Source organism: Puma concolor, chromosome E3 (assembly GCF_028749965.1).
Source record: "Puma concolor isolate L17-30 chromosome E3, mPumCon1.1.hap2, whole genome shotgun sequence".
Taxonomy (NCBI): Eukaryota; Metazoa; Chordata; class Mammalia; order Carnivora; family Felidae; genus Puma; species Puma concolor.
In genome coordinates this window covers 20,103,835-20,128,399 of record NC_141682.1, presented here as the reverse complement: position 1 = coordinate 20,128,399, position 24,565 = coordinate 20,103,835, and the positions used below count along the sequence as shown (strand labels likewise).

At 48.1% G+C, this 24,565-nt stretch overlaps 1 protein-coding gene across 7 annotated transcripts in view; it reads right to left on the bottom strand.

The window, feature by feature from the left end:
• Nucleotides 1-24,565, bottom strand: part of XPO6 (exportin 6) — a 104,934-nt gene that overhangs the window by 15,263 nt on the left and 65,106 nt on the right. For 2 of the 7 annotated variants that reach the window (XM_086692601.1, XM_086692603.1), the window contains exons 10-15: nucleotides 17,300-17,408; nucleotides 15,393-15,548; nucleotides 14,238-14,307; nucleotides 8,018-8,177; nucleotides 4,966-5,058; nucleotides 1,946-2,090 (exon numbers count right to left, since the gene is read on the bottom strand). In XM_086692601.1, coding sequence (XP_086548727.1) covers nucleotides 1,946-2,090; nucleotides 4,966-5,058; nucleotides 8,018-8,177; nucleotides 14,238-14,307; nucleotides 15,393-15,548; nucleotides 17,300-17,408 — 733 coding nt within the window. The remainder of the gene's footprint in view (nucleotides 1-1,945; nucleotides 2,091-4,965; nucleotides 5,059-8,017; nucleotides 8,178-14,237; nucleotides 14,308-15,392; nucleotides 15,549-17,299; nucleotides 17,409-24,565) is intronic. The other 5 variants (XM_086692605.1, XM_086692607.1, XM_086692606.1 and 2 more) reach the window with 3 other exon arrangements.

Genomic DNA, 24,565 nt, shown 5'->3' with positions numbered 1-24,565 from the left:
AGGCTGCGATTCGAAGAACCCTGACGAGGCAGTCACAAGCCAGATCTGCTGCCAGGCTGTCGTTCCACATAACTCAGGATCTGTGTCCAAGAAGTTTCCGGGGATGGCGCCCAGCAACGAGGCACGCTCCTCTGTGCCACGTCACAGCTCCTGACCTCACGCCGGGAGCGCCACCTCCAGTTCCTCCTGTCCTTAGTCGCTGGCACCTCTGGGTGCGATCGCTTCTCAGCTCCAAAAATTCCATGGCAGCCTCCTTGGCATGTCATTCAAACTACTCGGGATTGTTCACCTCACTCCTCCCGCTCCAACCAAGCCAACGTTTCCTCCACCCGCCTTCCAACACTCAACCGGTCACGCCAGGCTCTCCTGCTTCCTCCCCTCCTCGTGCCAATCAAAAACCTGGTTCAAGGACCATCTGCCCTTTTCAAATTAGCAAAAGAGAAAACTCTTTATAGATACGACGTAATGCTGGTAAGACTGGTAAAAAACAGCACACCAAAGAGTCACGGGCATGCAGTTACTTTCGAAAGAAATATTATTAGAATTTCCTAGAACCACACATTATCCCTAACCTTTAACCTTTAATCCCGCTTTAAGAAAATCACCTAAAAGGATAAAGCTAAGTGCATACGTGCATTTCAGAATGACCTATGGTGATTTTTTTCAAATGCAGGCAACATTAAAGTCCAGCAATGGCTGGATACATCATAAATTATATAAATCCCCCCTCGTGGGATATTGTAACTCATTTACAAATTACAATTACAAACTGAACAAAACCTGGGGCACCCGGGTGGCTCAACTGATTAAGCATCTGACTTCCGCTCAGGTCATGAGCTCATAGTTCATGGGTTCGAGCCCCACGTCGGGCTCTGTGCCGACAGCTCAGAGCCTGGAGCCTGCTGCAGATTCTGTGTCTCCCTCTCTCTCTGCCCCTCCCTCGCTCACACACACTCTCTCTCTCTCTCAAAAATAAACATCAAAAAAAATTTTTTAACAAGCTAAACAAAACCTTACGGAAATCAACACACTGTTAAGAGGAGGACAGAATGCTACGTAGGTTAAGACTACAAAAAGACAGGGCCCAGTTGGTTGCTTGCCCAACTCTTGATCTCAGCTCACGTCATGATCTCGTGGTTCACGTGACAGAGCTCCAAGTCGGGCTCTGCGCTGACAGCTCGGCGACTGCTTGGGATTCTCCTCCTCCTGACCCTCCCACACTTGCACTCTCAAAGCAAATAAACTTAAAAAAAAAAAAAAAAAAAAGACGAACACCTATATGCTCCATAATATAAACTGATGGTTTTCTCAAAGGACAGCTGAGTAGAAGCTGTCAAATTTACTTGGGTGCACCTTTGACCCGGTAAATCCACTTTCTGGAACCCATCCTACAAGGATGTACATACCAAGAACTAATTTCCATCAACAGGAGAATTATAAAACATTCCCACTACCAAACAGCAGTGTTTTAGAATGGGGGATTAAAGAGTACCATAAATTTTCGGTCTATAATTTAAACAGTGTTGAACTTCTTCACAATGAGCATGCATTCATGTGGGACTGAGGTTAAAAACTTAAGCTACCTTTGAGTTTATATGGACCACAGCTCAAAAGGAACATGAGACGACACGTGGTTCTATGGTAGTGCTGAGAATTATGGGTCTAACACCATGCGATATTTTGATTTTATAATAAGTGGGTATGTGGACAAAAGGACAAGGACTTAGATACAAAGTGTAGCCCTTGGGGCGCCTGGGTGACTCAGCTGGTTAAGTGTCCAACTCGATTTCGGCTCAGGTCACGACCTGGAGGTTCGTGGGGCCAAGACCCGCGTCAGGCTCCGTGGTAACGGTGCGGAGCCTGCTCGATGTTCTCCCTCGGCCCCCACCCCCCCCACCCCCACAATAAACAAACTTAAAAAGCGTAGCCCTTGCTGCCTTAGGACCTTGGTGCTGATCAGAGGTGTGACGGCATCCATGGTGGTGGAGACAAGCGTAACAAACTGCTGTGTGTTCTGCCGATGAGCTTCGCTGCAGTACTGCGCTAGCCAGTGAGAGTACGCCTGGAGAGCAGCCAGGGACTGGGCGTGCCTGCAAAGGGGAGAGAAGATGCGATTTCAAAGGTTAAGGTCAAGACATATGAGCATCAAACTTGTGTCCACAGCAAGTAAGGATTCCACTCATTGCCATTTCCGTTCTAAGACACGCGAGACGGCACAGAAATCACGTACTCGCTCAGGTAGGACCTAAAAATCAAAACTCATCATCTAAATGTTGCCACCACTGCCTGTGACACAGAAAGCAGTCAGTTCTCTGTGAAGCTACGGCTCCTTTTAGTGGACAACGAATTTTAGGAAACAAGAGCCTGGGGACTTAGGGGTCTCACCGCTCCTAGGACCTTTTAGGGGACAGGGCTAGGATTCAGGCAGACACCACGTGGAAATCAAACTGGTCGCCACCAACCGGGCGGGCAAGTTGACCTCAAGCGCCTCAGACAGGACACAAGAAGGGCACACCGCCACCTATCTAGTGTTCTCGCTAAAAATGTTGACCATCGATCTCATACAGATCAACAACCAGACAAATTTCGATTTTTAAGATTTTCCTTAGGAAAAAAAATTAAGAGGGTGCCTGGGTGGTGGCTCAGTCGGTTCAGTGTCTGACTCTTGATGTGGGCTCCAGCCATGACCTCACGGTTTGTGAGTTCAAGGCCCGCATCAGGCTCCGTGCTGACAGCGCAGAGAGCCTGCTTGGGATTCTCTCTCTCTCTCTCTCTCTCTCTCTCTGCTCCTCTCCCACTTGCACTCTCTCTCTCAAAATTAAGTGAACATTTAAAAACAAAAAAATTAAGACCTAAATCTCCCCCAAAACTCCGTTTCTCTTTCCCTCATCTGACTCTCCTCCTTTCCCTCCCTCCCACCAACATGTACAATCTGGGCAGCTGATCTAGATTATGGGAGAGAAATGTAGTATGGGATTCATGATTAGTTAGACACTGGATCCAAAGAAAGAAGGACACTTCTTAGGCAACTGGAGAAATTAGAGTATGGAAAAATATATACAGGGGCGCCTGGGTGGCGCAGTCGGTTAAGCGTCCGACTTCAGCCAGGTCACGATCTCGCGGTCCGGGAGTTCGAGCCCCGCGTCAGGCTCTGGGCTGATGGCTCAGAGCCTGGAGCCTGTTTCTGATTCTGTGTCTCCCTCTCTCTCTGCCCCTCCCCCATTCATGCTCTGTCTCTCTCTGTCCCAAAAATAAATAAACGTTGAAAAAAAAAAAAATTAAAAAAAAAAAAAAAAAAGAAAAATATATACATATACACTCTTAAAAACCCCAGATATTACGGTATCCATGAAAGTCTCAGAGTATTGATAATGGTATTATGGTTATGTAGGAGGAGGACCTTGTTCCCAGAGATATGTGCTCAAGAGTTTATAGGTGAAGTGACATGTTTGCAATTTATTTTCAGTTTACTTACAAAAAAATTGTGTGTGTGTGTGTGTGTGTGTGTGTGTGTGTGTGTTCACCTGTATAAACAAAAAGGAAGCGTGAGAAACAAAAGCAAATGTGGCAAAATATCTATAACTGATGAATCTAGCTTGAGAGTATAGGGTGTTCATTCTGTTTTTCCCCTTTTCTACAGGTGTGAACTTTTTCAAGCCGTTATTTTGTATTTTACATTTAGAATGCACTGACTGTTTTAACTTTTAGCTCTGAAAGTCGGCCTTTGGAGTCTAGGACTTTTAGTCAATCTATCAAATTTACAGAGCTCCATAAGGCTTAAAGGGAGGGGCTCCAAAACTTCCTGAAATTGTGTGCAAGATGTTGTGTTTATGAGCAAATTAGCATTTTTCTCGGCAGAAGCTTCACAGCTTTCTCTAATCTCAAAAAGGAAAAGTATATATATATATATATGTATACATGTGTGTGTGTATATATATATACACACACACACACACACGTATACACACACACACACACACACACACACACACACACACACACACTCTGAAAAAAAAACCTAAACCACTAAAGTAACACCTAAGACTCTCTTTCTATCATTTACCTAATTTGCAGCTTAAGAACTGCTCCGGAACAGGGGTCAGCAGACTTTTTCTGCAAATACCAGAGTGAAAATATTTTAGGCTTTGCAGGCCACACACACTCTGTCACAGCCACTCTGCCGCTGCGGCACAAAAGTAGCATAGATGATACGTAAATGGACGGGCCCGGCCATGCTCCAATCCTAATTTACAAAAGCTGGCAGTGGGCTGGATTCGGTACAGGCCATAGTTTGCCAATGCCCGCTCCGGTCCAGAGCAAGCCTTCCAGGCAGTGTGATCCCTGGGATGTGGCCCCGCCTCCAGTCTCCATTCTGCTGTCCCTTCCACAGTCACTTTCCTAATAGCTCCCCACCATCCTGAAAGCTTCTCAAAGTGTGGTCCCTGAATGTTCTTCAGAATCGCCTGAGGTCTTGCGTAATCCGCAAATACCCGAGCCTCACGCATCCTGCTGTAGTCAGAATCTCTGATGGAATGTGTTCCCCAAGTAATTCTCTGGGCCCTACAGTTGCAGTCACTGGCCCACAGGAGAAGATTCACGGCACTCGAGCTGTTTCCACCATAGTCCTACCGTGCCTATCCGGCCTCATCTCCCACCACACAAACCACACACCACCCCCTAATCATGGGGCTCTGCAACACATCTTTGTCTTGGCTCATGCTGTTCTTTCTTCCTGAAATGCCTACCCCACATACCCTCTGCTCCCAGCTCTCATCTGCCTGATGAATTCCACTTATTCCAACCACCCCTGCCCCCAAGCAATCTTTCTCTCTGCCTAGGCTTGGAGGAGGGAGTTTTTCTCCTCTTCATGGCAGGCACAACTGTTCCTTTCTATCCAGAAAATTCCTGGGGGCCGGAGGACAAGGTCCCTCCTGAGAACGCACCAACAGCTAACTCTGTACTTACACATCAATGAGGTCAGGTTTCAGTACTGACGGCACAGCAGTTTCAATGTTGTACAATTTTATCTGAGATCCATACAGAGTGACTTTGACCAACCTGTTGGCAAAGAAGCAGGTAAGAGAAAACATTCAGCTTATGGGCTAACATAGACAAAATGGACAAGGTACCAACAAAGGTCCCAAAGACAGACTTTTTTCCATCCAAAGAAGAATCAAGACCAGACCTTCAATTTTATCCCAAAGCTACCTGAGATGTGCATGAAGATTTATATAAAGACATTAACTAAAGCTGACTTACAGAATCAAAAAATTTTGTACGCAAAATAAGTATCTAACAGGGAAATATAAGATGATAGAATATATACAATAAAAGTGACTAAGAAGTAAATATTTCATGGTGTGTATTTTACCACAACGAAAAAACACTGGACAAGAAGTAAATGTTTCAGGTAGACAGATATATGACAAAGAAAATACAGCAAAATGTTCACTGTAGAATCTAGGTGACAGGTATATGGGTGGTCCCTGTATAATTTTTCAACTTTCCTGAAGATTCGAAGATGTTCATGATAAAATGTTTGGGGGAGAGGGCAGGGCACAAAGCAAAAAAGGTTTTAGAACAAATCGAAGGGTTTTTGACATGAAGCACAATCCTCCCAGAAGCAAGCCGCTGCGCCCACTGGTGGCACAAGGGCTCACTGCACGCAGACAAGCCTTCAATCCAGTAACTGAGAGCCGGCAGCACAGAGAAACGGAAAATGCCTCTTTCGTTAGAGATGGATGCTCCTTTCTGAGCAAAGGGAAGAAGCCGGAGACACGGCGAAGTTCTCCCCGTGCCTGCTCTTTAAGGAAGCCTGGGAGCAGGTCTGAGGCGGGCGCCAGGGAAGACAATGGGTGTTTCTCTCCCTCGGTGCCACGGCACAGAGCTTCTCAAACTTCACCGAGCGGAACACTCAACTGGGGAACCTGTCACAGTGCAGGCTCCCTGGTCCAACCCCACAGACCGACCCTGCAGCCGCGAGGAGGAGCCTGGAAATCTGCATCTCTGGAAACATGCTGGGGCTCCGTGCGCGTGGACCACACTCTGGAAAGTGCTGCTCTCTGAAGGGACCAGAAAGCGGGACTTCACTAGAAAACCACAAGCTTGAGTCCCAAAGTACTGAGGGTCAGGAAGCAGTCAGAAAGTGAGGGTGAAAGTGCCAAGGGTTCTCGACTGGAAGCTCTGGAAAGGGGCCGGGGTGATAACGTAAGCGACGTACCAACATGCACCCGGTGTCTAACTCTTTAAACTGTTCTCCATTCTTCACATTCACATAGTAGGTATACATTTATTTAGTGGCACTGAATACATACTCCGAGCGTGCAGCCACCCGGTCCTGTCTCCTTTACCTTTTCATCCTATAAAACTCTAAGTCTGGACCCACGAAAGAACAACCCCACCCCCCGCCGCAGCCCTGACCACCGCCATTCCCCTTTCCCTCTGGTCCGGACTATTCCATGGGCCTCACGTTAAGTGGAGTCACCCTGTGTTTGATTTTACATTCCGCTTTCGCGTTCCCCAGCATCCTTTAGTGCTACTCTACACAGAAAATGGGCTTCTAAACGGGTCTTTTACGATTTCTACGTGCAGCAGTTTAGCTAGGAAGTTTATTGTGTGGAGCCTGAGTGAAAAGCCGGCTAATCACACCGGCTATGAAGATCAAATAGTCGTAACAAGGAGCCTTCTCTCACACTTTATTCTGAATGAAGACAAGACTGCAAAGTACCTGTAAGTACTGAGCCTCAAACCTAAAAGCAGTGCAGAAAGATGTATATATAAGGACCTATGAGCTAATGACGCAGGAACTCTGAACTCTGAAAAGATACAGATTTCAAGGAGGAAGAACGCGTCCCATTCCGCTAACCATCAGTGGAGTGGGAACAGGCCTCACCCAGGACGGCGAGGAAGGAGGATGCTGGAGGTGACAGCTCTGTGGTGTGGCAAGAGCACAGCATCTGGACTCAGGAAGATGGTCAAAAACCCACGTGCTCCCTCTTGTGAAGTGTGGCCTGAGGAGAGGCACTCACCATCTCTGGGCCACGGTTGGCTCACAGGGAACGTGACATCCCCATCCCCCAAAGTAAAGAATGAAATGATACGTGCAAAACCACTTTGAAAGTTTCCTACCACGTGCTACTTTTACTATTTATTGATATTAATCTGGCTTTTAAAGATTTATTCAAAACTCTTTGTTTTCTCTGCTTTTAAGCTAAGAGTAACAGTTAAAGACGACTCTGGTGCGCAAGTCACCAGGCTTGGGGCTTGGTTTCGCTTGGCGTGTTATCAATGATACGGCGAGTGGGCCGGTGAAAGAGTCCGGTGGCTCAACTGTGGGCTGGACCCACATCTGCCCAATTTTGATCTAATCGATCCACCGGTTACCCTGAAACAGTCTGAACCTCCAAACACATCTGAAGCATCTGACTCGTTAAGTGCCTGAGTTCATGGGAGGGGCGCAGGGAGAATGGGGCAGTCAGGAGCGGTCCTCAACACACGCAGCCATAAACCCGAGGAGGGACCCGAGGGGAGGGGTAATGACAGAAGCCTGGTGGTGGAGAGGTTGGGAGCCACCTCTCCAGTCAAGCTTCAACTCCTCAGGACCCTCCCAGGGCTGGAAAAAGTCCCACCTCTAGCACCTGGCTGTCAGATGCCGACAGACTACCTGTTTGTCCTTCCACTCCCAGGGCTTTCCCGGTGTCTCTTTACCTGTGGGCAGAGACAGAAGACTGACCCCACGTGGCTTCTTCTGGGACTAACCCTGCCTTCTCATCCACAGACCCAATCTGCAATGAAGTGAACGGCCTACGTGTACAGGCCGCTAACCCCCGGCCGCTGAGCTAAGTGCCATATCTCGTGAACTCTCACAAGAAGCTACAAGGCACCAGGTCCCCTCCATGTCACAGCGAGGGACCTGAAGTCCAGAGGGGTCCGGTGGCTGCTCCGCGTCTGCCTTACAGCCGGCAGCACGCCGCCCTCACGCAAGAAGGAGCGGCGCCGTGACGTCACTCTGGCCTACCTCTCCACGACGGTGAGGGCGTCGCTGAACCGCGCCGCAAACACGTCTCCGATGAAGTACTCGGCCAGCCGGCCCACGGCCTGCAGGAGGGAACTCAGGTCTCTCAGGGAACAGTGCAGTCGCCGGCAGTCATTCTCCGCTGTGATGTTCAACCTGTGGCCTGGAACGTAACACCGCAGGCGGTTTTCCACGGGAAGGACGCGTTTAGTTACCACTATGGACAACAGCTCCTACAGGCAAGCTACATTTAGCAAAACCAATTGTTGAAACACAGCAACTCACAGGCTGCTTCCCAGACACGAGCTGGGAAAATGGGCCCAGTCCTCCACGTCAACCTGTACCCACACGCACCCCGGGGCCAGAGAGAGGGACAGCGAGCACAGACAAGAGGGACACACGGCCTGGTGTGCCAACATGGACGGAGCACCTGACGTCATTCCTCTTGTGACGCTGAGGTAGTGACACCACCAATTTTACACCCAGGGAAACACACACAGGGAGGCCCAGCCACCCGCCCAATGCGGGTCCTATTTCTGGGGCAGAACCAGGCTAAGCCTCTACAGCTGCAAACCTGCCTGCCTCCTGCACGTGGCCTGTCTCACAGAATGGAATCTCCCTGGGCCGACAGGATTCACCCCTGTTCAAAGAACCGGGGGTAGCTGGCACTCCACCCCAGAAGGTCTGCGGGTAGCACGGTCTAGAATAAAGGCACGGGGCCTGGATTCACAAGACGGGTGCCCTGCTACCCGCTGGCTCCGGGCCTCAGCAAACCCTTCTGAGTCTGGTTCCTTAAAGAGGAAAATAATGCTCCCATTAAATTCACTAGTGTAAAGGCAAAGTTAGAATGAACTATGAAGCATCCTTCAATGTTTTAAGAAATAGGTGTAACAAAAAACTTGTGATTTTCTACGGCCTGAGACTTTCTTACTTTTCCATACGATTTCTTCAAGCCGAGTGATTTAGGTGCGAAGATGAAGGACAAAAACATCTTCAATTCAGCCCATCTCTTTGCCTTGCGGACCCCTCTCCCCACAAAGGTCCACAAAAGACAGTGAGAAGAGCCAAGCCAGGAGAAGGCGCTCTGAGTTGGACAGAGTTCTCCTCCTCCATCCAGTCGGAAGGAGGGAGGGAAGGGCAGTAACAGCAAGAGCCCCCTCCCTGCCCACAGGGCACCTACAAATCCTACCACTCCCTAGATACCAGCCCCCTCCTGCAGCAATTTCAGGGGTTTACTCGTTAGAAGAGAGGAACTGGCCAAGGGCAACCCTGCTCCCGTGGTGTCCCACAAGCATCTTCCTAGAACCCAGACCTACAGATGCAGCTCCCCTTAAGCGAGTGTCAAACCCCCTGGGGCTCTTCCAGTTAAGGCAGGAGAACCCGGACCACTCCCCCCTCCCCCCGCCTCCATCAACACCAGGGCTCTCGTGACCTCACTGCCTCCCCCACCGCCCCCCCCCCCCACCCGTTCCAATACCTCACCCGGACCCACTGTTAACCCCCAGCGCCTCAGGTCCCTGCCCGGACTGTCCACTGCATCCCTGACCACTCACGCCCTGTATGCTCTTCTCCAGATTCATATAACCACCACGTCTTCTGGGAGACCTTCTCTCCACATTGCCCAACAGAAGGAATGTGCTTCCCTCCTTTCCTGCATCCCCCTCCAGGGTACCTCAAGTACACATGCAGATAAACTAATGAGCTACAAGTCTCCTCACTGACCATGAACTCCTTCACGGGGAGGGGCTGTGGCCAACACTCTGCACAGCGCCTGGTACGGAAGAAGTGACCACGACGAACGAATGAATTAGATACGGCTGAATACAGAGCAAACTAGAGCAGTACAGGGAGGCTTGGGGAGCTTGAGGTCCTCGTACTGCCCTTGGGAATGTTCCCCTGATTATTTAAATGTGATTATGGATAAACAACACCTGTGGCGAGACAAACAGCAAAGGCTGCACACCTAAGAAATTGCCGGATGAAGCGGCAAGTTTGATGCCTCAGATCCTACGCTGGCTTCCACGTGATGAGGCTAGAAACAGACCTGTGACAGCCCCCAAGGGTAGACATGGGTTTGGAAAAAGGTGTGGGTCACATCCTCAGGAGCAGGAGGACAAAAGGAAGGGGCAAATCAAGGAAGGTCTTTACAGGGACAGAGCCAGTGACAAAGGCCAGCTTTGGCCCACCCCTGCCTTCCTCACCTGGTCCTCCACCCCCAGCCCCGCACAGAGAGGAGTGCCTCAGTGAGGAAAACACCAAGCGGTGGGATTCACGGCCTGCAGGCACCCTGCCAAGGTCACTGGGGTGTGCGCCTAAGTGACCTAGAGTGAGCCAGCTCCTCTAGTCAGAGCAAGAGGACGACCACCCCACGCCAGCCAGATGAGCCCACAAAACAGAGAGAACCAAGAGGTATTTTTGATCATGCGAGAGACAACGCTGCCTCTCCTCCTCTCCCAGCTAACAAAAGCACCACAATCACGCACTTTCTGAATGTCAAGGATTTTCAGGCTTACAGCTATATAACTGACTCCCAGGGTAAACTAAAACCTGTTTTCCTTTGCACACCAAGCTTTAGGGCTGTGGGAAACAAAGCCTTAAGAAAAATCTGCCCTGGAACTGGGTGTGGTGCTGCTAGTGTCGGCCGAAAAAGAGACCAGCCTTTCTCTCCCCGGGGCAGCGAGGACAGATTCTGACTCCGCACTCGCCGCCCGCGCACCTTCATCGCCTCGCCCTCGCCCACGAGGCTCTCCACCCTGCCGACTGCTTCCCAACTTCTTGTGCCCTTAAGTTTACCCAAGAACGAGGTTCTTGAACAGTTTTAAACATGAAGGGAAACAAAAACCAAACCAAGATACCACCCTAAATCAGGTTTCCATTGGCGTCTGGGTCCTAACAGTCCTGGAGTCATTGTGAGCAGGCCTCCCCGCCTGCTCCTGAGTCCACCTGGCTACAACCGGTGTGGGGCCTCCTCCCAGCCTCTCCCCACAAGCCTCTTCGGGGAGTCCTCCGTGTTTAAACAGCTTGGCCAGAAACGACAGAGAAAAAGTGTCCCTCCCCCCACAATTCCTTATTGGCATCCCTGGTCCCACCCCGAGGGAAGAACACAAAACGAGCCTAGGCCTGCTTACGAACGGCAGCCTTGGGGAGAGGCAAAGACAGAGACTCTCCTCGCGGCTCAAATACACCCCTGCATCCCTTCATTTCCCGTGTCACCCTCTGGCTGAGAATCCCTGCCATCCTGCTCGTTCCCTTCTAAACCTGCCCGAATTTGTCAAAGAGCAGTACTTGGAATGAAAACCAGCTTAGGACCGCTGTGATTTTAAACTATCAGTTTGAACCATAAGAAACTGCTGATATGTGTCCACTTCTGACAGAACAAAACTGCAATTCCGTATAATTCAACTGAAGACACACGTACCATCTACAGCGCGTGTCAATGCAAACTGCGACTGCTGCTTGCCTACTGTCTGCAAGACAGATAAGCACACAGGCAGGGGGCACCCCAAATTAAAATCTCTGCGCCCACCCCCGAGCCTAGAACCTTCACACCGCCAGCAGCACCAGATGCTGCAAGCAATCACCTGAGTTCCCACTGAGAAAGCCGTTCAGAACCACCCCCTTCTCCTCCTATTTGGCTAAGGCTTGGATGTCCGCCTAATAGCAAAGAACAGCCACAAAGGGGAACCCTCAGAAGGACATCACTGCCACATGGAGGTTTGCGGGACAGAAAACATCGCAGCCGCACTGAAGCGCGATCTTCCATCAAGCAAGTCGCCCTGAAGCCATCTAGGTGCATGCGCTTTTTACCACGTCCAAAGGACAGCTCCCTGGCAAATCAATGCCCGGGGGGAAAAACATCTTCATGTTAAATATAACTCAGTCTTCTTTTGTTGGGGGGGCTGCGGAGGTAGAGATGTGAAAATCCCCATTTGAGGAATTCTACTCTGAGAGAACAAGTAGGTCATAAATGAAGCCAAGCAGAACAAAGAATAGAAGAGACACAACAACCAAACATGGGATCTTTCAAACCACAGACGGTTGAGAAAGATAGGCAATGTGGGCGAAGGATGACCTCCCAGGGGCAAGACCCGCACACAGCCACTGAGGTGCCACAGCGACCTCAGGCCTTGTCTCCGTCCTAATGAGGAAGTAGAGGCAGGAAGATGAGCAGCAGGTGTAAACAGTCAGTCTCCCATCCACACAGCCTCCAGGGGAGATTCGAGAATTAAAAGCTGGTGAGAAGTAAAGCACATGAATGGAGGGGCCACCCTCTCAGAGGAAGATGCCACAGTTTCTGTTAAGAGGCAGGAAGGCTGCTTATCCAGCATGGAGGTTATTTGAGAGGTTAGATGGCCATGGGAACCAGGGAACAAAATGTATTCAGAGTTTCCATTTTTTAATAGGCTTTGCATTGGAAACTTGGCTTTGGAGCCACCAAGGGATGGGGGGAATGCTTCGTCACGGATAAGAGAGATCGTTTTAAAAAACTAAGCATTTCTCCGGCCTGAGAGGAGTATGCACCAAGGAGCAGTGCTAGGGATGAGATTTATAAACAATCTGGAAAGGCCAGGCACACTGGGAAACCGCCAGTAAACGGGCTTCAGTGAGAACAGGTATATGATATTTCATCCAGGGAAAAATAAATCAGATTATCCTTCTCAGATGAGAAACTCTAAGTTACCAGTATGTCTCAGAAAAAGCATTTAGGAGTCGCTCAGATTTTTCTCCTCAAGACAGACTCAACGTAAGCTCTATGTAGGGGTCCATTTGGGGGGGTGGAGGAGTACATGCTCAATTTCTTAAAAGATCGAGAATAAGATCAAGACCAGGTCTTTAACATGCTGAGCACATTCTAATTTGATGAGTGGCCCTGAGGGAGAGACCACCAGGGTACAATTTTCCCCAAGAATGGATGCTGGAAACATCTGTAGCATTTATACAGTCAAATGATTTTTGTTAATGTTGACAGCATATTTTACAGGCATGTTTGCTTTGAAAAGTGATCTTTTTAAAGTTCTTTGTAAGCTGTTCTTAACCTATCTACAAACTTAGGGGCATGCCAAGTCCCATCAACCTCCTGGGGCCCAGCGGATTATTTAGAAGCTAATAATACAGTCATGGAAACAAACCGTCACAGGCCACCAAGAAGGGCAGCCCCAGACAGAGCCTCTCGTGGAGGCTCTGCCATGAATAACAAGCTCGCCCAGGAGATGGTCTCTACCCTGAGCGGCTCTGTGCCAGGCTGAGACAATTACACAGCAGAGGGGCTGGGGGCCGGGGCCGGGGCCAGGCAGGACTCCTGGAAGGAAAACACTGGGAAGAAGATGGGGGAGGCTGGAGGGATACGGGGAAGCACGGGTGCATTTGTAGGCACAAGAAGAAGTTTTTGGTGTTTTCAACTAGCTAGCAAAAAATGGACGGCAGATTTTAGTTCATTCAACTTTCTAATCCTTCCCTATTATACCATCTTGGGACAAAGTGACATCTCTGGACACCCATTTCCTCTTCCATAAAATAGAAGACCAGGACAGGTTGAGAGAGTTAAAGACAGCGTAGGCAAAGAATACAGTGCCTGGCGTGTGACGTGTGTTCTACACACGGAAGCTGTTATCGTTATCAACCAAACAGCCAAAAACTGCTGACCCTAAACCCCAAGCAGGTGAGTGAAGCCACCTACCAAGGGCAGCCCAAAGTCTTCCCAGCCAGCTGCAGCCAGGCCTCCCGCGGGCCAACTACGGGAGGAGAGCTAACAGCCACGAGCTGTCGGCGTGTTCCCACACAGGTCGGCCGACTCCAGAGCCGCTCCTGGGTCCTCTTACTGCTTAACACCAGGGAGAAACGAGCACACGGCAGCAAAGCCCAAAGCCATTTTTCCCTAGCGTGCTTGCTGGTTTCAAAGACATAAGGAAATAGCCTAATTGCTGGGTTTTTGTTTCTTTTTCCCCCTCTAAGTCCCCCCTCTTTGCTCCAAATCAGCTGCTTCTTTCTCACTGAAACACCTGTTCGGAATGCACTGTCACAGCCTCATCCTTTACCTCCCCCACGGTTCCTTTTTTGTCATTGACTCTTTAAGAAAGTTTTCCGTTTAGGAGTGGGGAGAGACAGAGCAGCGGGGAGGTGGCAGTGGAGAAATCATGTTGCGACAGCAAAGAAGGCAATAATTAAATATTAGCCCGGTAGTTTTCTTAATGTCGGTTAAATTAGAAAATAAAAACCAGTTTACCTGACCCTGAAGTAACTATAAACTGCTGTAAACCCAGATAAACTTCTAAATTGTCCTGAAGAACTGGGAACTGAAAACAAAAAAACAAAGATTAAAAAAAAAAAAACAAACATAAGTCCAACTTTTAACAGCATTTTAACATTAAAACATTACAAGATCTATGGGGGGGTGGGGAGGGGCATCAGATTAAAAATACCCTTTTCTCTGAGAACTGCCAGCTAAGGAGCGGCTCCCTTCAGTGCCCTGCCTTCAACAATTTCTACAATTCACACCACCAATTAATGTTTGGAATCAGAAAAGAAAAAAAAAAACAAAACAAAACAACTTATCAGGTAGATAACTCTTTTCTAAACAAAGCAATGGATGCTGGGTTTGACTATTACGGTTCCTAAAAGAGGACACCAAACCCCAAATGATCTACACCTTCTAGAGCTTAAAGACGGAACCTATCTCCCTTCAAATCCAAGGGAAATCCTATTCTGGAAAGAACTGTCAGATAATCTGCCTTATTTAAGTGCATGGCAGAGTGAAAAGACAGGCCCAATTTTTTAGAAGTCTGATTCCCTTACTCATTTGGCAGACAGGACCCTCATAACCAGAGCTATCAGTATCTTTTCTTTCTAAAGCTGCTAACTCACCGTTAGGACAAAGATCAGACTTCAATGTGACAGGTCCCTACGAAAGGCAGATGGCGAAACACAACAGAACTGTCTACAAGAGAACACAAGACCCCCCTCCCCCAAATCATCTTGTCCTTGAAGAAGAGATAGGCTTAAGGAAATCTCCCCAAATAACAAGCACCACTGAGTGAAGGAAAGCGGTCCTTATGACTAAGATTCTAGCACATGAATATACGCAGAGTGCTAGCGACGGGCTTTACAAAGGCTCACTTTGCAGCAATGCGATCTTTAGCAGGAAGTCCTCTGCGTGGCCTGGTCGTTTCTGAGCTACTGATGCAGGCCTGAAGGCATTAGTAAAATTCATATTACATGTGAGAGTTCAGGAAGAAAAACAGGGCTTCCAAAAGCGGATTTAAAATATTTGGGGACATGTTAGCACTTGTTAAACTTTGAGGGTCGGTGATGGTCATCATTATTCTTTGTTTAAAATGTATACCTATGTATTTTAAAAAACCGGTGAGCAAAAAAGCCTTACTACTCGTGCTACATGTGCAGGGAGAGAATCAGGCTCTTCGTTCCCCTCCCGATGGTGAGTTACCAGTGTCGAGAAGGCGTGTGTGGGAAGGAGCTCCATCACTTTGGCCACTACCTCCAAGCTCTGGCGTAAGTACCGCTGCCACTCTGTCTGCTGCTGTGGGGGAAACACAGAAGGATCAGCTCTCCCGGAAAGGCAGTCCTGTCATCTTCCCTGCCCATCTAACCTCAACCTCAAGTCCACTCTCGGACATAAAATCTTGAAGAAGTGGCAAACGACGGAACCAGGTCATTTGGTACTTTAAAAAGGCCAACCTGGAATCTTTTTTTTAATCCAATGAATTCGTTTCCTAAAAAGCTGTTTCCTCAGCACATGATCCAGAGAGAATGACCTACTTCTTCCCCCTACGGTCACAGGGACACAGAGATTTTAAAAAGCCACTGGTGAAATGCTCAAGGCCCCTCTATGAGAACGCAGCTATAGGAACCGGTCGCTCGTTCATTACCTTCTGAAACAGTGCATTACTAGGTCCCTAGCAGTAGAACGGACTGCGTCAGTGCCACTCAAAGTACGGTCCACAGACACGGTAGCACCAGCATCTCCCACGGCCTTGTAGGAAACGTAGATTCTGTGGCCCCCACCCCTAAATCAAAGTCTGTTTAACAAGCTGTCCCAACGATTTTTACCCATGCTCCAACGTGAGAAGCACTGAACTATATCGTACAGCTAACAAGAAGTGAAGCTAAAGTTTACCGAGCACCCACGACGTAGCAGGCATGCAGCCAAGCCCTTCCACACATTACCGTCACGTAACCGTCAGCGCAGGCCAGTCAGCCACATCGCTCCCCTTTTGGGAGAGGAGAAAATTAAGCTCAGAGAAATCTAAGGCCCAGACTTCTATCTCCTTGTGGCCCAAGGTTTCAGAGATTCAAACCCAGGCCTCTGAGTTCCAAGTACAAGGCTCTTTCTAACCCAAACACGGCCACCCTCAAGGTCTCAGCCATGCCACGGGCACAGTTATTTTGAGAGCCCTACCAGTGACTTGAAAATTCTAAAGTGCATGGTGCTTAAGAAAAAGGAACATGGGAATTGTGTCCTTCAACACATTTGCCTTACCCATGTTGGGCACACGAGTGTCAATAAATTCAAGATTGATTTTAAGATACTGATTGACAAAATATACTCAAAAGAGACTTCTTTTCATCCTAGCCTTACCATTTCAGGAGCTCTTTATGCCCTGTCCCTCACCCCGCATCTAGCTAGCTTTTATTCGTTGCCTGGAGTGGGGAGCAGAGGTGTGGGTGCAAGGCAATACAGAGCCCTTGCTCAACCATTTCTCACTGTGCATATGGTGTCTCTACTTATCTCCCTAGTTCATACAGGTAAAAACGTCTGTCAACTTCTTTTTACAATCAACAAACCCCAAAAGACGAGTAGGATATATAGGTGGCCCTTGAATGACACAGGTTTAAACTGGGCATGTTCACTTACACAGGATTTTTTGTTTCAACAAACATAGTACAGCGCTGGAAATGTATTTGCTCTTACCACTTTCTTCATGACATTTTCTTTTCTCCAGCTAACTTTATGGTAAGAATATGGTATAGAACTCATGTAACATACAAAATATGTGTTAATCGACTGTCGATAAGGCTTCCGGTAAACAGTCAGGCTGTTAGCAGCTAAGTTTTAGGGGAGCCAAAAGTTATACTTGGGATTTTCGACTGCACAGGTCGTCAGCACCCCTAGGCCCCACACTGGTCAAGGTCAACTGTAAAGTTCAAACACACAATTCAAACTGTAAGACTACTCTGGCTCCAGAGCAGAGAGCTTACAGGTTCCAAGTCTCCGTTTGGACTCACACCGAAAATGACAATGACTACGGTTGATTAGGCCACGCCGCTTACATCATCATCCAGAGTCTCGTCATCCAGCTCCTCCAACTGGGCCTGGTTGTATCTGAACTGGATTCGATTCAACACCTCCGTGAGCAAGAGGACTAGAGCGTCTTCGTACCTATGCGGCAGGGAGAAATTCAACAACAGGTGACAGCAGGCTTTTAGCCTGGGTTTTGAAAAGGCCTCCTACACTCTGAAGAAGAACAGCGTCCCTGCTGGATTACCATATACAAGCGGTATCTGAACTAGATTTAGCTTACAGACTGGCAAGTGCATATGTGAGAGTGGAACGGTGGCAGGGGTATTTCTTTATTTTGCTATGTTCCAGACACCTTCTTGACGGATGGACCCTTTATCATTAGACGATGTCCTTTGTCCCCGGCAGCCACTCTTGTCCTAAAGTCTATTCTGTCTGACACTAGCAGAGCTGCCCTGAATCTCTTTTGGTTACTGTCTACATGGAGTAGCTTTTTCTATCCTTTTACTTTCAACCTGTTTGTGTCTCTGAAACCGAAGTGAGTCTCTTATAGACAACATGTAGTGGGATCATGTGTTTTCAATCCATTCTGCTAATCACTGCTCTTTAAACTAGAGAAGTTATATTCTTTACGTTTAATGTAATTACTGGTAAGGAAGGACTTCTGCCAGTATCTTTTGTTCAGCTCCTCCATTAATGCCTTCTTTTGTGTTAAACAGATACTTCTTTTCACTCCCCTGGCATTCTTTTCACCATATACTCTTGAGTTATTTTCTCAACGGGTGCCCGAGGGATTATAAGTAATAATATATAAATATCAATTTACACCGATTCAACAGAAGGTTCAACTCCATGATTCAATCCTTTTAACATCTGTGAGAGGTAGGTATATTATTGGTGTTTCTCCGACAAGGAAACCACAGTTAACAAAAGTTAAACAGACTGCCCATGGTCACCAAGCTAGGTGATTTGAACCTGGGGCTCCCTAACTCAACATCCTATGCCCTCCTCTCTATGCATAAACCACCAATGGTCTTCGAGCCTGCTCCGCTCACTCCCCCAAAACCTTCAGTCAGAACACTTAAAACCTAAAGGAAGAAATGGAAAAGGTCTGGAGGAACCCTGCCCCTTCTCAAAGAAACACCTAAAGCTCCAGGCCTGGCTATTTCCCATGTGTGATGACAGCCTACCTCCGAAAACACCAAGTTACATGCAGCAGTCACACCCAAGGGCCACCAAACCCTAATTTTCAAGAACAAATCCCAAAGCCTAAATGTCTGTCCCGAAACGCTTCCAAGACAGGCTCAGGGACTGCTCCCACTCACAAAGCCAGGCACTCGCGCCAGGCGTCCGGCGCCAATCCAGCCGCACGCTTTGTGACGTCGGGGCCCAGGCTGCACAGAGCACACCTCTCCTCTGCCTGGAGGCTCTGCAGCAGGGGCGCTGGAGGAAGACCAAGAGGCAGCAGGAGCACAGGGATGCCATTCTCCTGGTGGGCTCGCTGCCCTGGCAGTGTCACCCCAGTGACGGTCACCTGGAGGTAAGAACTGGTCCTACTTTCAGCTTTCACATTCCTACAGCCAGCCGCATGCACTCTCAGAGGTGCCAGCAGCAGCCAGGTCGCACCCCGTCCTCTCGGGAGTGAGCCCCAGCTCCAAGCCTCCACCCCCCTGCCTGGCCGATCTCCTGGGTGCCCTCTCTTCAGAGACCTGAGCTGCACGGGTCCCAACCCTGCGATCCAGATTTGAACAGCTCCACTCTTTTCCTTCAGCCCTGGGGGTGGGCTGCCTCCTGTAGTTCTCATCTGCTGAATCTTGGTGTCTCCTTCTTGCTCTTCCGGCCCTCCAACGCCGGTTTCATCAATCTCTTACACCGAATTCTTAAAACAATTAAGTGTGGTGTCCGTTCTCCTGACAGGACTCTACCTGATGAACCATCTAATCCAACACAGGTGAGTACCAGACAAGCTAACCACAGCTAAAAGGAATCCAGTGCCAAGATCAAATACAGTCAGTCCATCTAGTCTGCTACAACCCTTGTAACGACTCTGTACACAGTCTCGAGACTACTTGGAAATCCTCCTATGCTGTCACACTGCAGAGTCTGGTGGGCGCAAGAGTTCTTTTTTTCACTAAGACAGAAACACGGACCACCCCTCCCCGCAGTGTTTGCAAATGACTTAACAACCCAGGCTGGACGGGCAACCAAGCAAGGCCGCCCAGAAACTAACGCTGGCAGGGAAGATCACTCACAAAATAGGCAACGTCTGTGGGAAGAATTGCCAGCAGCCTCAAAATCCTATTTCAGTCGACTTCAGAGAAAGGTAAGATCAAACACTTAAGCCTGGAGCTTATATTTGCCATTTGCTCAGACATAAATTCCTAAAGTTAGTTACACAAGGTTTATGCTATAAATCACTACGATGGACCAGTGCATTTTCACAATTTTGCTAGGAAAGAAAATCCACTTCAGACCAGAGGACAGATGAAACCCATCATCTACAAGTTGTCCTGCTGAGCTCAAAAGGGACTTTAAAGACTTTGTAAAATGCACAGAATAACCCTAAATTAGACCTAAACCCCTACCGGCAGTTAGCAGCTCTGGCTGCCAAAAAAGCTTATCCCATAGAAAACGGACCCCAACCAGGAACCAGGCTAAACACACTCAGGTAGTAACTGCTCTCCCCAAGTGGCTGGTGAAGGTGGGCAGAGTGTTCGGGTGTGGCAGACTCCGGCTCCCTACCCGAGACCCGTTCTTCCTTTCCTCCTCAGCAAGACAACACTGGGCGCTGAGGCCAAGTGGAAGACCACATTTCCCAGCCTCCCTCGCAGACGGCAGTGGTCGAGGACATGCTAAGAGGAGTCACAGGGCAGAGCCTCCGGACAAGAGCCTTTTGTCCAACTCTCCCCTTCTCATTCCTGCTACCTGCGTTGCGGGTGCGAGGTCTCTACATGCAGCATCTCTGAGCATAAGGTGACCGTGGTGACGGAAGCCATGCCTGAGGCTGGTTCACATAAAGAGGTAAAAGCATTCGAGATACTAGTCAGCATACAAAGAATGAGGAGACACTGACCATTAATCAAGGGAAAGACGATCAACAGAAGCCAACCTCAAGACACCAGTACCCTGGAATTATCAAAGACTTTTTTTTAAGGCAGCTGGTATAACCATCCTCCGTAATGTTCTTCGGGCAGGAGGTGCTAGGCACTGAATTGAACTGGGTCCACTGGAAATTCTTATGTTGAAGCCCTATCCCCCGTGTGACTGTACTTGGAGATAAGGCCTATAAAATGGGAACAGAGGTTACGTGAGGTCATAAGGGTGGGACCCTATCCAACGGGACAGTGGCCTTACATGAAGAGAAAGTGACAGGGGAGAGTGCATGCGTGCCGCTCGCTCTCCCATGCAAGCACAGAAGGGCCACATGAGGACACGGAGAAGGCGAGAGTCTGCAAGCCAGGAAGAGTCCTCACCAGGAAGTGAACCTGCCAGCACCTTGAGCCGGGACTTCCAGTCTCCAGAACTGTGACAAAGTAAATTCCCGCTGTTTAAGCCACCCGGCCTGTGGTATTTTGTCAGGACAGCCCAAGCTCGTTAATACAGTAAGTAAATGATCATAGGAAAGAAACCTGGAACTTTAAGAACGAAGGACAAAAGCAAGAAATTGAAAATGTCTGGGTAAATACCATTTCTCTAGTGTTCTCCAGACTATTTCTCTCCTCTTCAGATCCTTAAAATATGAATGATGGATGAAGGCAAAAATAAAACACTGTCTGCTGGGGTTGTCCACGTATATAGACATAAAACATGTGGCAACTTCAGTATAAAGGGAGGGCAAAAGGACCTATGTGGTGACAAGGCTTCTTCTACATACACTCTCAGTGGTGAAGGGTTAAAAGGAAAAGTAGACATATTGTAATACCAGAGCAACCTCTTAAAAACCTCAGATAAAGACAGAGAGTCAAACAAACATACTGAAAAGGGAAACTAAATTTGTGTGAAACTCACAACAGAGTCTCAAAATAAATGAAGCAAAAACTGATAAGGGCTGAGAGGAGACATTGGTAAACCCACAATTACACACGGAGAGCTTACCTCTCTCCCGGTCACTGACTGAACATGACAGAGGACACACAGAAATGCCACCTGCCAACCCGACCTAACCAACATTTACACAACACCCCATCCGACAACAGCAGAATACACACTCTTTTCAAGTGCGCGATGAACAATCACCAAGAAAACTAAGTCATAAAACAAACCTTGACAAATTAAAAAGAACTGAAATTAAAAAGAACACAAACTACGTTTGCAGATCATGGTAACTAGAATATGGTAACAAGACAGATGGAGAATCTCCAATATCTGGAAGTTAAACAGCAAAGAGGAAACCCCAAGAGAAATTAGAAAATATCTTCAGTGAGGGGTGCCTGTATGGCTCACTTGGTTAAGCATCTAGCTTCAGCTCAGGTCATGATCTCACGGCCCATGGGTTTGGGCCCCGCATCGGGCTCTGTGCTGACAGCTCAGAGCCTGGAGCCTGCTTCAGATTCTGGGCCTCCCTCTCTCTCTCTGAGCATTCTCTCTCTCTCTCTCTCTCTATGTATCTCTCTCTCTCTCTCAAAAACAAACTTAAAAATTTTTTTGGATGAAGCTAAAGCAGTACTCAGAGAGAAATGTGTAGCATTAAATGTTTAAACATGCAACGGTCATAAACCTACAGGCCTCTGTGACTGGAGCCACAAATGTGATTCCGAAGCACCCCAACTTCTGAGTTAAATAAAACTGTACACGTTAGGACAACTACAGAGTAGGTGTTCAGTAAACAAAGGACGGGTGAAAGAACAAATGAACAAAAACATGAATAAATGCAGGCAATAAACAGACAAAAGTCCAAGTGAGAGAGGGCTACAAAGGACAGGGGTGGGATGCCGGCCCAATTTTGAAATTACTGAGACCCCATTCACTTGCTCTCTGGGGCCGTCAACAGCATGAACTTCTCTTCCTAGGAGCTAGGAAACGACCGGAGCCCTGATAGAAACCTAGTTGACACCTTTTATTAAGTGTATCAAAATGTCACGGGTCACAACAGCACTTCCTTTTTGTTAAGCAGAAAACCCACCCGGAAGGAAAGGGCAGCAATTGTTCTCACGCTCGCCCACATGTGTTTACAGTCCAACCCGGTGTCACTCGGGATCCCTGGCTGCTCTGTGGCTGGTCCTTGCCAGCACTCTCACGACGAAGCGGTCACAGGACATGACTCGAGAACTTTAGAGGTTGCTTAACTCCCTTCAGGTTTCCTCCTCTTCCTGCAAGAAGTTCCTACACAGGTGGCTCCTCTCACAGTGACAAGCACAGAGAGAAGGGAGTGAGAGGCAGCGAGTAGAAGAGAATCAGTTCTTCACCAAACACCTACTGTCGGCCAAGCTACTCGACACGCACCGGTTCACTTCGTTTACTCAACAACCTGTAAGTCGGCATAACCTTCCCCAGAGTACAACGGAGGAAAAGGAAACCGAAATTCAGGTCTTCCCAAACCACCACCTGAAGATGGCCAACCCGGACCACGAGCTCCAGCAACGGCTTTGTTCTGCTAAGTTACAGAACACAGTCCTCGCACAGAGGGACCCAAGTCCCCAGCAGCTCTGATCAAGAAACTCTGGAGCATTCTCACGGAGTGAGGAACATGAGGAGCTCCGATTTCCAAGCTCCTAGGTCCAAAAATAAACTCATGTACATTTGTGCTTCTAAATTTGTAGCCTACAATGCCTACACCACTTTGTTGTGATGGATGATGCAAAACCTGTAAACCGCAAGGGACAGGAACTGAGTGACTTAACCACACCTACGTTTCCCATTTAAGACACCAAGAAAACATTCTTGACGAGTTCCTGCAACATCAATTGCTTCTGAAATTCTGGCTTAAGCCACAAATGTGATTCCAAAAGCACCTCAACTTCTTTCAGATGCATTTTACCAGCCGAAAAACATTTGATCACATTTACGTGCTTTAGTTAAAATGAGTGGGTCACGACCAGTAGCCAGTGGTCTTTATCAACTCTTTTGCGAAACAGCACATCTCTGACGCATCAGGGTCTCTTAGAACCTAGAACAGTGGTTGCCACACTTCAAAACTTTCATTTAAGGACTTGAGCGCACACCTACATAAATATACAGTGTTTAAGAGGTGACCGGAAAAATATAGACGTTAAAATTCAACTATTTTCTTTGTGCCCCTCAGCGGACTACCTTATACAGCCCTCTTTGTAATCTGTAACCCAGATACTAAGTGATATCTGCTCAACAAACAGTTCCCTGGTGATGGTTAACTAATAGCAAAAAACCCCAGACCAGCTTTGAAGATTTCAAGGCTTTTTTTGTTTTTCAAGGGCATAAAAGTGTTGTAAGTATATGTTTGGGGGAAAAAAAGTCATAGGGGCACCTGGGTGGCTCAGTCCAACTTCAGCTCAGGTCATGATCTCGCGGTCTGGTCCATGGGCTCGAGCCCTGCATCGGGCTCTGTGCTGACAGCTCAGCGCCTGGAGCCTGCTTCGAATTCTGTGTCTCCCCCTCTCTGCCCCTCCCCTACTCACACTGTCTCTCTCTCTCTCTCTCTCTCTCAAAAATAAACATTAAAAAAAGTCATGAAGAATTAGAAAGCCTCATTTAGGATGATAATCAAATGATCAATAAAAAAATTCTTAGGGACATGTGGGTGGCTCAGTCAGTTAAGCGTCCTGTGCTTGATTTCAGCTCAGGTTTCACCTCATGGTTTTTGAGATTGAGCCCCAAATCGTTGGGCTCTGTGTTGACAGCACAGAGCCCACTTGGGATTCATATTTTCTCTCTCTCTCTCTCTCTCTCTCTCCCTCTCTCTCCTTCCCTCTCTCTCTCTCCCTCTCTTTCTCCCTCTCCCTCTCTTACTCATACACTCTCTCTCTCAAAATAAATAAATAAACATCAAAAAAAATTCCTAGTGTTGAAAGTGATCAGCCATCACCCCTGACAACCCAGTGACATCAGATGACAGATGCCTGGGCAGACAGGTCAACATTTGAAGGTGGACTAAAAGGCCTTTAGGCCACCTGGGGGCCCTGATCACTGAACTCCATGGTCACCACCACAGTCCGACGGCAGCAACGTCTTCTACTACTTATTATCATGGTTGCAGTCATCACTGCGACCATTTACTGAGTGCCTGATACAGGCTAAATACTGTGCCAGGCATTTTATATATGTGATTTCCTTGAATCCTAACCATCCTGAGAGAGAGGTCAACATGCACATTTTGCAAGAGG